Genomic DNA, 16490 nt, shown 5'->3' with positions numbered 1-16490 from the left:
TCAAGTGGTATTAAATGTAAAGAGAATTTTCCAGTTTTTCATGATAGATTTTTAAAGTATTTCAGTCTTACTCATATATATGTGTGTATATATGAATCTTAGGTGGTAGGTGATTTTCTTTGGGCAGCTGTTAAATTTAGTATCAGGTAGGCAAATATAATGAAGACACATATGGCATTCACTTTGTCTTCCTGTATGACTTGAAAGCATAGTATGAGCCCATGCAAGTGGTTTGGAAAGTTGGCCAGTTCAATTGAAGATTAAATAGCTATGCATGTACCTGAAGCTGATATTTTCTTTTTTTTCTTATTCATCCTTTCCCCCCTTTTTAATTGAATTTATTGGGGCAACACTGGTTAACACAATTATATAGGTTTCAGGTGCACAATTCCACAACACATCATCTGTACATTGTATTGTGTATTCACACAAGTGAAATTCTGTTTTCTATAATACTTTTCAATGGGTCATGGAGAGACCTACTCCTGCAAGGTAGCCATAAATAAATGTCATAACCAGGGAGAAGCAAATGCTCTATTATTTATTTAATCCTCGCATGGGACTATTTTTTCCATTGATTTTTAGAGAGAGTGGAAAGAGAGAAGAGAAGAGAAGCATTGATGTGAGAGAGACACATGGATTGGTTGTCTTCTGCACATGCCCTGACTGGGGCTGAGGATAAAACCTGAAACCCAGGTGCCTGCACATGCCCTTAACTGGGAATCGAACCTGAGACCCTTCAATTTGAGGGCCGAGGCTCTAACCACTGAGATACACTGGCAAGGACTTACTTATTTTTTATTATTTATTTATTTATTTACATATTTTTGTCCATTTTATTTTCATTTTTAAAATTTATCTTTATTGTTGAAAGTATTACATATGTCCCTTTTTCCACCCCCATTGATCCCCTCCACCCCTCATCTGTATTCCCCACCCCTCCGCCCCAGGTATTCCCCATACTATTGTCTGTGTCTATGGGTTATGCATTTATGCATATAAGTTCTTTGATTAATCTCTTCCCACCCACTTCCCCACCCCCACCCCCTCTGAGATTCCTCAGTTTTTTTCATGCTTTTATGGCTCTAGATCTATTTTGTTCATCAGTTTATTTTGTTCATTATATTCCACATATGAGTGAGATCATGTGATACTTGCCTTTCTCTGACTGGCTTATTTTGCTTAGCGTAATACTCTCTAGTTCCATCCATGCTGTTCCAAAGGGTAAGAGATGCTGCTTCTTTTCTTTTTTAAATCCTCACTTCAGGATATTTTTTCCATTGCTGTTCAAAGAGAGTGGAAGGGAGAGAGAGAGAGACATCGATGTGAGAAGGATACATCAATTGGTTGCCTCCCGCACATTTCCCAACCAGGGCAGGGGATTGAGCCTGCAAACGATATATGTGCTCTTGGCCAGAATCAAGCCCCAGACCCTTCAGTCCACAGGCTGATGTTCTAACCACAGAGCCAAACTTGCTAGGGTGAGGTCCTTTTGTACAGCTGCATAGTATTCCATGGTGTAAATGTACCACAGCTTATTTACATACTTCTCTACTGATGGGCACTTGGGCTGTTTCCAGATCTTAACTATTGTAAATTGTGCTGCTATGAACATAGGGGTGAATAAGTTCTTTCTGATTGGTGTTTCGAGTCTCTTAGGATATATTCCTAGAAGTGGGATCACTGGGTCAAATGGAAGTTCCATATTTAATTTTTTGAGGAAACTCCATACTGTTTTCTGTGGTGGCTACATCAGTCTGCTTTCCCACCAGCAGTGTACTAGGTTTCCCTTTTCTCCACATCTTTTCCAGCACTTGCCATTCTGGCAAGTGTGAGGTGATATCTCATTGTTTTAATCTGCATCTCTCTGATGATGTTACTTTGAGCATTTTTTCATATGTCTCTTGGCCATTTGTATGTCCTTTTTGGATAAGTGTCCATTCGGGTCCTTTGTCCATTTTTTTTTTTTTTTTTTAAATATATCTTTATTGATTTCAGAAAGAGGGAGAGAGATAGAAACATCAATGATGAGAGAGTCATTGATCGGCTGCAGCCTGCAACCCGGGCATGTGCCCTGACCGGGAATCGAACCCTGATCTCCTGGATCCTGGGTCGACCATCAACTGCTGAGCCATGCCTGGCTGGGCCTTTTCCCATTTTTAAATTGGATTGTTTTCTTTTTGTTGAGTTGTATGAGTTCCTTATGTATTTTGGATATTAACCCTTTATCAGATGTTTCATTGGCAAATATGTTCTCCCATATAGTGGGCTCCCTTTTCGTTTTGTTTATGGTATCTTTCTTTTTTTAATCCTCACCTAAGGATATTTTTTCCCTTGGTTTTTCAGAGAGAATGGGAGAGAAACATCAATGTGAGAGAGACATATTGACTAGTTGCCTCCTACATGGGCCCGGACTGGGGTTGGGGATCGAGCCTGCAACTGAGGTATGTGCCCTTGGCTGGAATTGAATCCGGGACCCCTCAGTCCCGGGGCCAACTCTCTAACCACTGAGCCAAACTGGCTAGGGCTGATGGTTCCTTTTGCTGTTCAGAAGCTTTTTATTTTGATGTAGGTCCCATTTGTTTATTTTCTCCTTTGTTTCTCTCACCCTAGGAGATGTATTGATAAATATATTGCTGTGAGAGATGTCTGGTATTTTGCTGCCTATGTTTTCTTTTAGGCTTTTTATGGTTTCACATCTTACATTTAAGTCTTTTATCCATTTTGAGCTTATTTTTGTGTATGGTGGTTTAGTTTCATTTTTTTGCATGTACCTGTCCAATTTTTCCCAACACCATTTATTGAAGAGACTGTCTTTACTCCATTGTATGTTCTTGCCTCCTTTGTTAAATATTAATTGACCATAATGGCGTCAGCCAATTTCTGGGTTCTCTGTTTTGTTCCATTGATCTATATGTCTGTTCTTGTGCCAGTACCAGTCTGTTTTGGTTACAGTAGCTTTGTAGTATAACTTGCTGTCTGGTATTGTGATTCCTCCAACTTTGTTCTTCTTTCTCAAGATTGCCGTGGCTATTTGGGGGTCTTTTTTGGTTCCATATAAATTTTTGAAGTGTTTGTTCTAGATCTGTGAAATATACTGTTGGTATTTTAATAGGGATGCATTGAATTTAGATTCTTTTGGGTAGCATGGACATTTTAATGATGTTAATTCTTCCGGTCCATGAACATGGTATGTTCTTCCACTTGTTTATGTTTTCCTCAGAAAATGTCCTGTAGTTTTCTGAGTACAGGACTTTTATATCCTTGGTTTAGTCCTATCTTAATTTTTTTGTTGCAATGGTAAACGGGATTTTTTTTTTCTAGTTTCTGTTTCTGAGGGTTCATTATTGGTGTATAAAAATGCCATTGAGGCTCTAACCACTGAGCTATACTGGCAAGAGCTCACTTAATTTTTTTAAAAGTCCTCATCAGATAGGTTAATTCAGAAAATATGACTATAGTAAAACTTTTTTATATAAATATGTTTTTATTGATTTCAGAAAGAGGAAGGGAGAGGGAGAGAAAGTAACATCAATGATGAGAGATAATCAATTGGCTGCCTCGTGCATGCGCCCTACTAGGGATTGAGCCTGCAACCCGGACATGTGCTGTGACCGGGAATTGAACCGTGACCTCCAAGTTTATGGGTTAATGCTCAATCACTGAGCCTCATTGGCCTGGCTTTTTAAAAAATATGTTTTTATTGATTTTTTTAGAGAAAGAGGAGGGGAGAGGGAGAGAGAAAGGGAAACATTGATGTAAGAGAGAAACATTAATCGGTTGCCTCCCATATGTATTCTGATGGAACCCACAACCTTTTTTGGTGTATGGGACTACACTCCAACTGTGCCACCCAGCCAGGTTTCTCAGATTCTTGATAGTACATCTCTAGACCTTTACAGGTTAGGCCAGTCTCACTTTGAAACAGAGCTTACCTCTCCTACCGGGAGATCCAGTGGTGAACATTGAAAATTTGGTGGTGTTTTTTAAAATATCTGGCATTTCAAACTGTTTGCTTGGTATAGGAAAAGAGTAACAAGAAAATTTCCACTCTCCCTCCCCACTAAGGTGTCATCCCAGATTTTCCAGTCAGAGATAACATTTGTGTTAACTTGTTTTTTGGTATCCAACTACCACTAGGTATGGTTGTTAAGTAGTCATCAGTCATTTACACCTTAGGATCAGATGCTTTGATGCTAAGTCAACATAGATTTTTTATCTGCCTCAGAAAATGGAAATTTTGTATGAGGAAACCTTTGACACTTGAAAGTAAGGCATTCTTGGATGAAGTGAGGTGGAAAGTCTGACAAGGCAGCTCGCAGGATAAGGGGTTCTCTGGGTCAGGGAAGAGGAGGGTGTTAAACTTACTTTTCAATTTTGCCTAGAATTTTGGGTATTAATCATTTGTTGTACTTGTAGTGCTCTTGTTGACAGTGCCTGAATGGGGGTTTTCAGAGCAACTGCATAAGTCTGTAAACTTTAGCTTATACATTTTCTAGTATACTAATTCCATCAATTTCTTCCCATGGCATATCCTCTGTGGAAAGAAGAAAGAAAAACACCCTTAATATGCCTGGAGTCTAGCTCAGATCAACCCTGTTGGACAAGCTTCCTCCTCTTTGCTCCTTTCTTTCAACCTCCTCATTCTCCTTCTTCACAGAGCTTTGTATTTAGTCATCTAGCACTTAGGTTCTCAGTACTTGCTAATTTGTCTGTGAGAGTGAAAGAAAAGTTTGGAAACATGGACCACAGTATCTGCTGCGAGTGAAAGAAAAGTTTGGAAACGTGGACCACAATATCTGCTCTCTTGTTACTTTTTTGTCTCTTTTCTCTCTCACTTTAAACAACTCTCGCTTTTTACTGGAATGTTAGCAGCAGAGAGGAAAGAGCGGCTGGTTAGGAATAGGGAAGAAGAAATATAATTTTTGATGTTTGTTTGGGAGAAATACTGTCCATTAACTTAGTTCAGCAACTGCCTGACACAGATATTCGGTAATTTTTTCTTTGCACCTCATAGCTTAAGTAGCTTGAACAAACAATTGAAAACACAGGATCAAGGCATTCAAGTTCAGATAATATTCTATCGTGCAAAATTCTCCTTTCCAAGTTTTACTGTTTTGTCAGGACATCTTTCTCTTTAACCAGGCAAGTTAGTGGCAGTTCTTCTTCCCTTTCCATTTGGCAGTGAGGTTTTCGTTCTCCTCCCTACTTTCCTAATGTTCTTCGGTCATGGATGCTGTAAACTCGACCACTCGTTTCTCAAGGTCTTTTCTTCAAGGTTTCCTGACGTTCTGGCACCATCCAAACTCACAGAATATTGGGGAGGAAGATCTCGGACTCCTGAAGCCCTGGGGACTGCAGATCCCCATGTGGGTGGGGCTGGGCGCGGTAGGGGCGGAGCCCGCGAGGAGCCCTAGGGGACGGGTGGAAGGTGCAGTTGAGAAAGCCCGCGAGCAAAGGTTTCACGTTTTCACGAAGACTTCGTGTGCGAGGCTGAGAGAATTGGGGTGCCTTTCTCCTGCCTCGCCTTTCTTGATTCTGGAAGTTTCAGGAGGCTTATCTCAGTTGCTGGGGCCCGGAAAGACAGCGGCTTCAGCTCCAGGGGCGGGTCCCAAGGGTCTTGTCGCTGCGACGGGGCCGTTTGGCCTGCTGGTGCTGGGGGAGGGGCGAGGGAGGTGCTGCTTGCTTTCCCGTTTGCGCATGCGCGGCGGACTCTGAGCGGGTCGGAGCGCGTGCGCGGTGACGTGGACGTTCTGTGCGCGCGCAGGCTCTTCAGCTGGAGCGGACACACGGTGCGCCAACCGAACGGGATAACCCGCCCCCAGCGGGATGTGAAGGACTCCGGGTGAGGCCGGCCCCGCCCCGCACGGTAACTCTCGGGCTTGGGCTGGGGGTGTCGGTTTAGTTCTGCCCCAGTTGGAGTTTTTCGAGAGTTTGAAGCTCTTGTGTATTTGAACGGCGTGAGAAGCGTTCTTCCGAGCGATCTTCGCACGCTGGGGCCAGGCCCAGCCTTGCGCGGGGCCGTCTTTGGCGCGCGCCTTTGGTCCCCCCGAGCGAGGCTGCGCATGTCACTTCGCGCGCGTCCCCGGCCTTACTTCCGCGTCGCGCAGCTAACTGGGAACATCGACGCCAGAGAGAGCGGCCACGAGGCGGGCGGGGTGAGAAGCGCCCTTGGCGCGGTCCTACGTTCGCGTGCGTGGGGTGCCGCACCGCGTGGTACGATCCGCGTGACGATTTCCATCCGGGCGTGGGGCTTTAGTTCGAGAGCCCTGTGTGTGCGGTTTGCACTTTAGAGCCCAGGTCTCAGGTTTTCAAAACTCCGAGGTAAACGGTGCTGACTTTGCTCTTCTTAAGTTGTGTGCAGCGTTTTGACACCCGTACAAATGTTTCTTCTAGCATGTAATTTTCGAGTAAATTGTTTGAGGCAGGACCACGAGTTTAATAAAAAAGGAGGGCGAGGAAGTGAGCTGTACAGGAGTGGGAACTTGGTAAACAAAGGACCGGTGGCTCGCTAGTGCAGAAATGAGAGCGGGGGAAACAGGTGGGAAGAACAGGTGTTATTTTCTTTTTCTGTCTGTGGGACAGCCTTGGCTAGTTCTGTTTATGAGACTTCCCGCTTCTGGTAAATTGTCAAGTAGGTCTCTGCCCCCAGTGGTAGGTGGGTCTGGGACATAAACAGGTCTGAGCACCAGTAACCAAAGTTGAGGCATCTGTGTGCAAAGATTATGAAGAAATTAGGGATCTTTCCAATCGAGTTGAGAGTAGAAAGTGATGGTGTCTTGCTGTGAAGATTTTTGCTTTCCCTTTGGAACCCTGGGGATGCCTCCTCCTGGCTAGGGTGGAAGCAGGGAGCGCTAAAGGAGGTCTGAAAGGAGGGATTATTGATGGCAGAACACAGTGAGTAACCAAAGTAACCTCGTTCTAAAGGAAGACCACTCCCCCAGGGTTAAAGTCGCCGGAGTTGACACGTGGATCAAGAGAACTCTCGAGCCCACCTGCGCGCCGCCGGTGCGTGTTGTACAGTTCCACAGGCTTCTGCGGCGGGTTCCTAGCAAACGCTTGCTGCTCTGCCTTTACATTTTCGGCACGACGCCGCGGTTAGGCTGCAGGGATAGTGCCTGGAGGCGGCGTGACGGCTGCTGGGAAGGGGCCTGGCCTGGGAGAGAAGGGTAGCAGGTTCAGGAGTCTCCACGGTAACAGAATGAGACTGGATCCGTCGGAGTGATCCGCGGGTTCCGGCCGGCGGCACGTGATCTATTGGGACTGCTTTTCCCCGGAAGAGCTTTCCCTGCGGCATTTTTTCACGTGGTTTTTGGCCAGAGGGCCTCTGCAGTTGAAAAGCGGTGATTGTGAACACTTAACAGTCGACGGCGACTGCTCCTCCCCGGGACTGGCTGGAGACATTTTCGTTTTTAAGGGTATGGGGATTATCGTTAGTGCTTCTTGCTGCCATAGCCTTGTTTTCCAACGGTTGAGTGGGTTGGGTTCGCTTAACAGAAAACACATGCTTACGAGTTGAGGAAATTGAGTGCCCTGGGTATCTTGCCATACTTAGTCCAAGGCAGGTGGCTGTTTGGTTACTGCCATAAAAGTTCTTCAGATTCTTAATGCAACTGCTAGAGACCTGAGAACTTGCTAACCCCAAGTTGTAGTTAAGGGACCTTTCCTAGGAATAAAAAATGTTCCTGAAGCCAGCATTAACGAATGGTATCTGGGGAGAGAAGAGAAGGGAGCGTACTATTTTAGGCAGATGTAATTCTGTGCCTAAAGCACTAGAGAGAGTATTTTGAAATTTACCTTATTAGGATTGTGATGATGATAAAATGCCCAGGATATTGCCTGGTCCGAAGTAAGTGCTTACTAATAGACAAGCACCATTTAATTAATTATTAAAATTAACCCAATGACAAGAACTGGTATTTGAATATTTTACTGTCTTTGCCACCATTTGATATCATATTTTTGATTATATTTATACCCCAAATCTATTTTTCTTAAGATTTTTCAAATTTCTGGGCCTATTGTATATTTAGGTAAATACTGAATTCGAGTGAATGTATTCTCTTACAAATTTGAGTTTCAGAAATGTAATTTAACTTAACCATACTCTTGTAGTGAATGATCATATTAAGGAACAAACTAACATCTTGGTGCCTACAATACAGTAATGCATTTGTTGTATGAAAGGTTATGGTTATTTTTAGCAAGTTTGGAAACATTCAAAATGGGTTCACCAGTATTTGAATATTTTGTGTTTTTAAAGTAATGGTATTGGTTTGGAATTTTGATTTGATTTTTTTGATTCAATACATGAATCATTAAATTAGGTAACTACCTAGTAAACTAACTAGTGTATTTTGTAAGTATATGAGGGGTCACCACTTTAGTAGTTAAACACTTACCAAAGAGGTCATTGGTGAAAAGACAGTTCGAATAGAGACTTTGAAATTTTATTTATGGAACATTCCACATTACTTACCTCAAAACATTCTTTGTGAAAGCAATTGTCTGTCTCTCCCTTTCTCCTGTGACATTTTCAGTGTTACTTACGTATTTTTCATCTGCAACTAAACATTCCTCAGATCATTATTGTAGTTATTTTATGCAGATAAAAGTCTGAACTGAGATTATTTTTGAATGGTAAGTTATATATATGTAACAAAACTGTGGCCTTCCTTACAGCTCTTACAGAGCCAAATACAGAGTATTTTAGAATCTTGCTGGAAGGAGTATTTCTTCATGACTGGCCTAGCTCTTCCTAAAAGTACAATTGGTTTTTGCAATTAAAGTGGTTTTAACCTTTAGAGTAGTAGTCTGTGTCTGAAATAGCTGAATTTGCCTAATTGACTGTACTTTGATTAGAAAATCCAGTGTGGTATCCCAAAAGCATAGCCATATTCTTATAGTGAAGTGGAGAATTTGATTCCTTGTTCCTAAACTAGTGGGGAGGTATATCTCAGGATATTGTTTGGTCATAAATTAGGTCTTTGGTTTTATGTATTTTGATCAACTCATGGAGCAACTTGATTGGAGGATTCTTTTTTTTAAAAAAAAACACGACCTGTACACATAAGTCTGAAAGTTCTAACTTCTTCCTGTCTTTGTATACATTTTTACATTTTTAAATTAGACTGGTTGACTTTTTTTGCACTTAATTTTTTTTGTTTAGGTGAAAGGAGAATTTTGAAATGTGTATGTATAAAGTTAGCATAAAATTTACTTCACTGTAGTCTGTAACACTAAACTGGATTTCTGTCAGTTGAATTTTTGACATTTCAAAGGTTAATTTTTAAAAGATAGTGATTTTTTAAAAGTATTGATTAAAATTTCTTTGCCCTGGTTTTACCTGTAATGGTCTGAAAACCAAGCTTTTATATTGTAGAAGACAATTTTTAAGAAATTCTGAACCCTTTAATATACTCACAGGTTTGTAGTCATAGGTTTGGGATAGCTAAAACATTTTTTCAGGTAGTTCTTTGTCAGTAGTCATATTTAAGTGCACTTAAGAATATTTAGCATAATTGCTCACAAAAATTGGTGATTTCTAACAAAACTTTGAACTGTATGGACTACATACAGCATTAGGAGTTTGCATTGTTTGAGTTATATACCATTGTAGAGGTATTAGTTTTTCTGAGTTCTCTAAGCTTTACTCTTTTTACAAAGTCACCTTATTTGTCTGTTTGAATTTTGTTTTATGAGTATATGATAGATATTGCCTAAACTTGTTAGTTTTAGTAAACCACTGAACCTAATTGCCTTAAGCCTGAGGCAGCTTTTGAAAAGAGTCACCCTAAATTTTATCTCTTAAAAATAAACTTCAAATCAGAGGAATGATTCTTTTTTTCACCTTGCCTGGATATTCGTGCTTTAGTGTTAGGAAATGGGTTTCTACTTCTGTATTTAGCCATAATAGGAAACAATAGCTAATCTTTCTGAAGTCTTGATTTTTAAAATACTTGTATCTGTTATCCTCAGGCTAGAGAATATTTTAAGTTTTGGAGGTTTTTTTTGGGGGGGGGCAGTCCTGTAAGGAGGTAAAAATCAGACGCTTTTACTGCTTGTCAGTAGGTCTGATGAAAGATAAAATTAGACATTTTAATTAAAATGAGGAGCACCAGTAAGTGACTGAATTTGATTAATCAAAATTACTGGCCCAGTAATATAGGTGTAGTGGTGTAAAATCTTCCTTTTTTGTGTAAAGGCTAATTGCTAATTGGAGGTGATAGCTTTATTTATCTTGTAGGTAATTTCGGTAATTTAGCCACCCCAGTTCAGTTGAATTTAACAATCTGAGATTTTTTTGCAGCTTTTTATTGAGATATAATTCACATAGCATAAGATTTGGTATTTTAACAGATATATTTGAGTTGTTTTTAGTTCCTGAACATTTTCATTACTCCTCCCCAAAGATGCTCCATACCCATCAGCAATTGTTCGAATTATCCCTCCCTCTGTCTGTCCTGGCAACCATGAATTTACTTTCTTTCTCTAGATTTGCCTATTGTGGACATTTGGTATAAGTGGAATCATACAATGTTGTGTCTTTTGTTATAACTTTAAGAATTAACTAATTTACTTTTTAAGCCTACGTTTTGAATGGTTGTATGTTCAAACAGTGTAAAATTTAGAAAATGTCAGTATGTATTTTCCCGACCACCCAGTTTCCCCTCGATATAGCCAGTACTACCAGTTCCTTTTCTGTCTTTGTAGTCTATCTATGTCAAGCAAATACATATATACTCTTTTATTTCTTAGGCTTTTTTTTTTTAATGGGAGGATATGTGGTTTTTTAAAAAAAATGATTTTAGAGAGGAAGAGGGGGAGAGAGGGGGAAAGAAAGAAAGAAACATCAATGAGAGAGAGAAACATCTAATTGAACCTGCAACCTACATATGTGTCCTCACCAGAAATCAAACCTGCAACCTTTTAGTGTATCAGGAGGATGCTCCAACCAACGGAGCCACCCAGCCAGGGCTGACTTTTTTTTTTTTTAAAATTTGTTTACTTTATAGAGGAAAGTAACATAATCTATAACAACTCTTTTAAACATTTTGCCCTTAATATATCTTGTGGGTAATTTTATATGAGTCCATGAAGGTTATACATTTTCTCTTGTAGCTGCAGAATATTTCACCTGTGGATATACCACCATTTATTTAACTGGTCTCCATTGATGGACTTTTTCTCCAGTTTTTTGTTGTTATAAATGGAAATGCAGGGAATAATCTGTACATATTTATTACAGGTATGTGTGTGTGTATTTAAGATAAAGTCCTAGAACAACTCTTCCATAGGATATATGCATTTGTTTTTTTTTCTTTATTGTTGAAAACATTACAGTTGTTCCTCTTCCCCCCCCCCATTCAACCCTGCATTTGTATTTTTGACATTTTTATGTTTCCCTTTCTAACATCCTTTCCAATACCTCTACCAAACTTTGATTTTTGCCAGTCTGATAAGGTCAAAAACAGTATCTCAGGATGGTTTCCATTAGCATTTCTCCTATGCTGAGACTATGTATATTTGCAAAGCCATTTGCTCTTCTTAGCCTTTGCCCGTTTTTCTGTTAGATTTTTGGTCTTCTTGATTTTTTGGAACCTTTTTTATATTAGATAAATGGGTTATTTATGATATAATTTGTAGACACCCTTTCCCAGTTAGTCATTTGTTTTTGTTTTGCTTGGATGATATTTGCCAGATTTAAAAAATTTACATGGTGTTGAATTTATCAAAGGTTTTGCCTCCTACTTATTTTTCATTTTTTTTGCGTTCTACTTATTATCAAAAAGCGTTTCTGAGGATTTAAGAATTTAAAAAAATTATACTGAAGAATGGGGGTGTGTGTGATTTAAATGTTTGATCCTTTTGGGATTTTGTTCAATGTAAAGTCTGAAGTATGGAGGCAAATGCTTCTTTCCCAAGTAAGTTCCAGTGATATGGTTTCCTCCCTCCCTCCCTCCCTCCCTCCCTCCCTCCCTCCCTCCCTCCCTCCCTCCCTCCTTCCTTCCTTCCTTTTTTTTTTTTTAAAGAAAATATGTTTTTATTGATTTTAGAGAGAGAGGAAAGGAGAGGGAGAGAGACACATCAATCAGTTGCTTCCATCTTCACCCGGACTGGGGATCAGGGAACCAAACCTGAAACGTGGGCATGTGCCCTGACTGAATTGAACTGGTGACTTCTTGGTGCACTGGACAGCGCTCAACCAGCTGAGCCACACAGGCCAGAGATGTCATGGTTTCTTTAAATATGTGTACTTTCGAGTTAAGGTAGCATTTTACTTTTTTATGAACCCATGCCAGTACCAAAATAAAGAGTTAATTTTGTGTAGTGGTAACATGGAAATTAATTTATTTTTACTCATTGTAGGAGAACTTGCTGTGTAACAGAATCCTGTGGCAGATTAATCCATAAAGTGTTGAGATCCTTTTAAAAAGTAAATAATCTTCCACTTCAGTCTCAAGCTTGTATACATTTACATAGTTTTTATAAAATGGGTATATACTTTTATTGATTTTTATGTGAGATTATACTATCTATAGTGAGTTATTGGAGGGCTGGGATATAGTAATTTAATTAAATTAAAATGAACTTTAAAAGACGATTAAATATTCCAGAATGAACATCCTTACAGTGATTGAGAGAAAGGCAGAAGCAACATCTTAGTAAAATTTAGGAATATATTTCTGGGATAATATAATAATTCTTGTGCTTTTGTTAACAAAATATTCACTTAATTAAAGGGTTTTTATTTTTCTGCTTATTTTTTAGGCTGGGAAGGCCATTGTGACTATGTGGTGACTACAGTTATCTTACTACTGAGTTTCCCACTGGAATCATGGAGGAGAAACAGCAGATTATATTGGCTAATCAAGATGGTGGGACAGTGGCAGGGGCAGCACCTACCTTCTTTGTCATCCTAAAACAGGCAGGAAATGGCAAAACAGATCAAGGAATTTTGGTTACTAATCGGGATGCCTGTGCTTTGGCTACCAGTGTGTCATCACCAGGAATATCTAAAGGCAAGATTTGCCTTCCAGCTGATTGTACTGTGGGAGGAATCACTGTCACCTTGGATAACAATAGTATGTGGAATGAGTTCTATCATCGAAGCACAGAGATGATTCTGACCAAACAGGGAAGACGCATGTTTCCTTACTGTCGTTATTGGATAACAGGTTTAGATTCAAATAAGAAGTATATCCTTGTCATGGATATATCTCCTGTGGATAACCATCGTTATAAGTGGAATGGTCGCTGGTGGGAACCTAGTGGGAAGGCAGAGCCCCATGTTTTGGGGAGAGTTTTTATTCATCCAGAATCTCCTTCTACAGGTCATTATTGGATGCATCAACCAGTATCTTTCTATAAACTCAAACTTACCAACAATACACTGGACCAAGAAGGGCATATCATCTTGCACTCTATGCATCGCTACCTGCCAAGGCTTCATTTGGTACCTGCAGAAAAGGCTACTGAAGTAATACAATTAAATGGCCCTGGTGTCCACACATTTACCTTCCCACAGACTGAATTCTTTGCAGTAACAGCTTATCAGAACATACAGATTACTCAACTGAAAATAGATTACAATCCATTTGCTAAAGGCTTCCGGGATGATGGGCTGAATAGTAAGCCCCAGAGAGATGGAAAGCAAAAGAGCAGCTCTGAACAAGAAGGGAATAGTGTTCCAAGTTCTCCTGGTCAACGGGCTCGTCTCACAGAAGGTGAAGGATCAGAGATACAGCTAACTGAGTCAGATCCTTTATTTAGGGGTCATGAAACATCAGGCAAGGGTTTGGAGCAGCCTTTCCTTAATATAAGAGACTTTCTTGGTTTTAAGGATATTGACTCATCACTTGGTGAAGTTACCCAGTTTAAACAAGAGGTTTCTGAAAGGTAGGTAACAGTTTTTCTGTTTTGAGAGAGAAAAGATTTTGGATTTAACATATTGGTTATGTGGACTGCTGATTTTTATAGGCATTGATAAATGTAAGCTATTAAAAAATATACCACAACTGCTTTTACATTCTGTGAAGTTACAGTTCATTTTTCTGTAATGAATATCAGTTGTGTTTAGGATTCAAAATTGTAAGCAAATTAGATGATTTATTAGAATGGGGATCTTCCACTTATTTAGATTTAGAATTTTGTTAGTCACGCATACTACTTTATATGTAGACACTATTAATTGAGGAAGGGAAAAGAAATAACCCCCAAGAAATGTCATAACTGACACAAAACTTATCCAGATGAGGCACAGAAGGGATTCAAAGTACATTTTATATTTAATACTTAAGAATTTACTGCTTTATGGACATCCTAATCTATAAATTTCCTGACTAAAAAACAAACTTCAGGTTATTATTACATGTTAAAATAGCATGATATACTGTTGTTGTTTTATTTGAACTTGCATTACTTATTTATTATTTTTTTAATCAAGGACTATTTTTTTTTTAGAGCAGTTTTAGGTTCACAACAAAATTTGCAAAATTGAGAGGAAGATACAGAATTTTCCTATAGACCTCCTTCCCCAACACATGCATAGCCTCTTCCATTATCAAGATCCCCAGTCACAGTGGTACATTTGTTACAATTGATAAACCTGCGTTTACGCATCATAATCACCCAAAGTCCATAGATTACATTAGAGTTTACTCTCTGTTGTACATTCTATGGGTTTGGACAAATGTATAATGACATGTATCCACCATACATACATACCATACAGAGTATTTTCATTGCCCTAAAAATCCCCTGTGCTCTGCCTATTAATTCTCCTCTTTCCCCCAACCTCTGGCAACCTCTGATCTATCCTTTTTTTTTTTAACCCTCACCCAAGGATATGTTTTTTGTTGACTCTAGAGAGAGAGAGAGACATCAACTGGTTGCTTTTTGTACACACCACAACTGGGGATCAGACCCACAACCTAGGTATGAGAATTGAACCTGTGACCCTTTGGTGCTCGGGACCACACTCTACCAACTGAGCCACACTGGCCAGGGCCAACCTCTGATCTTTTTATTGTTTCCATAGCTTTGCCTTGTTCAGAATGTCATATACTTGGCATCATACAGTATGTAGGTTTTCAGATTGGCTTCTTTCACTTAGTAACATTATTTAAGGGTCTGTTATGTCTTTTCATGGCTTGATAGTACATTTCTTTTTAGTGCTAATAATAGTCCACTGTCTGGATGGACCAGATTGTTTATCTATTCATCTACTGAATGAAGGACATCTTAGTTGCTTTCAGGTTTTGACAAGTATGAATAAAGCTTTCGTAAACTACTTTGTCCAAGTTTTCAGTTCATTTGGGTTGATAATAGCTATCTAGTGTGTATGAAATGGTATTAGTGTGGTTCATTTGTATTTCCCTAATTAGTGACATTGAGCATCTTTTCATGTGTTTATTGGTCATTTGTATATTTTCTTTGGGAAAAAGTTCTCAAATCTTTTGCCCATTAAAAATTTTTTGTTGCTGAGTTATGGACATGAGTTCTTCATATGTTCTGGATATTAATCCATAATTTATTTATTTTTATTATTTTGGATAATCTTCCTAGTACTAAATCTTGTTGTCATTGTATTAAGCAAATACATAAGGGTTAATTTAAAAAATTTTCTTTTTTGCTGATTTCCTTTCTGACCTTTATAATTTCCCTTTTTCTGCTTGCGTTTTGGGTTTTATTTGCTTATCTTATTCTGCTTTCTTTTTTTTTAATCCGTAATTAAATGATTTGAAAATATTTTCTCCTATTCTATGAGTTGACTGTGATGATAGTATCCTTTGTTGCACAGAAACAAAAGTTTTTAATTTTGATCAAGTATAATTAAAAAACTTTTTTTCTTGTGTTGCTTGTGCTTTTGGTTTCCTACTTAAGGAACCATTACCAAACCCAAGGTTATAAAGATTTCCCCCTGTGTAAATTTAGGCCTTTGATCCATTTTGAGTATTTTAAGTATGTTGTGAGGGTCCTGTTTTGTTGTTTTGCATGTGTATATCAAGTTTTCCCAGCACTTTTTGTCGGGAAAAACCCCCACTATCCTTTTCCTATTAAATGGCCTTGGCACTCCTGTCAAAAATGAGTTGACCATATTTTGAGAGTTTATTTCTGGGCATTCCATCCTCTTCCTCTTCCTCTTCCTCTTCCTCTTCCTCTTCCTCTTCCTCTGCCTCTGCCTCTGCCTCTGCCTCTGCCTCTGCCTCTGCCTCTGCCCCTGCCCCTGCCCCTGCCCCTGCCCCTTCCCCTTCCCCTTCCCCTTCCCCTTCCCCTGTCTGTATGTCTCTTCTTAAGCTGGTACCACAGTGTTTTTGATTACTGTAGCTTTATAGTAAGTTTTGAAATTGAGAAGTGTGAGTCTGCCAATTTTGTTCGGAGTTTTCAAGGTTGTTTTGGTTATCTGGGATCCCTTGAAATTCCATATGAATCTTAGTATCAATATTTCTACTTCAGCAAAAAGTACCATTGGGATTTTGGTAAGGATT

General features: G+C 39.4%; 1 protein-coding gene across 15 annotated transcripts in view; it reads left to right on the top strand.

Annotated features, from left to right (window-relative positions):
• Positions 1 to 5765: 5765 nt before the first annotated feature.
• The window catches only part of MGA (MAX dimerization protein MGA), an 82862-nt gene continuing 72137 nt past the window's right edge, over positions 5766 to 16490 (top strand). For 13 of the 15 annotated variants that reach the window (XM_087822178.1, XM_016212324.2, XM_016212318.2 and 10 more), the window contains exons 1-2: positions 5766 to 5869; positions 12772 to 13899. In XM_087822178.1, coding sequence (XP_087678304.1) covers positions 12839 to 13899 — 1061 coding nt within the window. In that variant the 5' untranslated portion in view covers positions 5766 to 5869; positions 12772 to 12838. Of the gene's footprint in view, positions 5870 to 12369; positions 12437 to 12771; positions 13900 to 16490 lie in introns of those variants that run through there. The other 2 variants (XM_087822177.1, XM_087822137.1) reach the window with 2 other exon arrangements.

The sequence above is a fragment of the Miniopterus natalensis genome, chromosome 1, assembly GCF_054644295.1.
Source record: "Miniopterus natalensis isolate mMinNat1 chromosome 1, mMinNat1.hap1, whole genome shotgun sequence".
Lineage (NCBI taxonomy): Eukaryota > Metazoa > Chordata > Mammalia > Chiroptera > Miniopteridae > Miniopterus > Miniopterus natalensis.
Note: the sequence above shows the minus strand (reverse complement) of the source record. Positions and strands in the feature narration are given on the sequence as shown.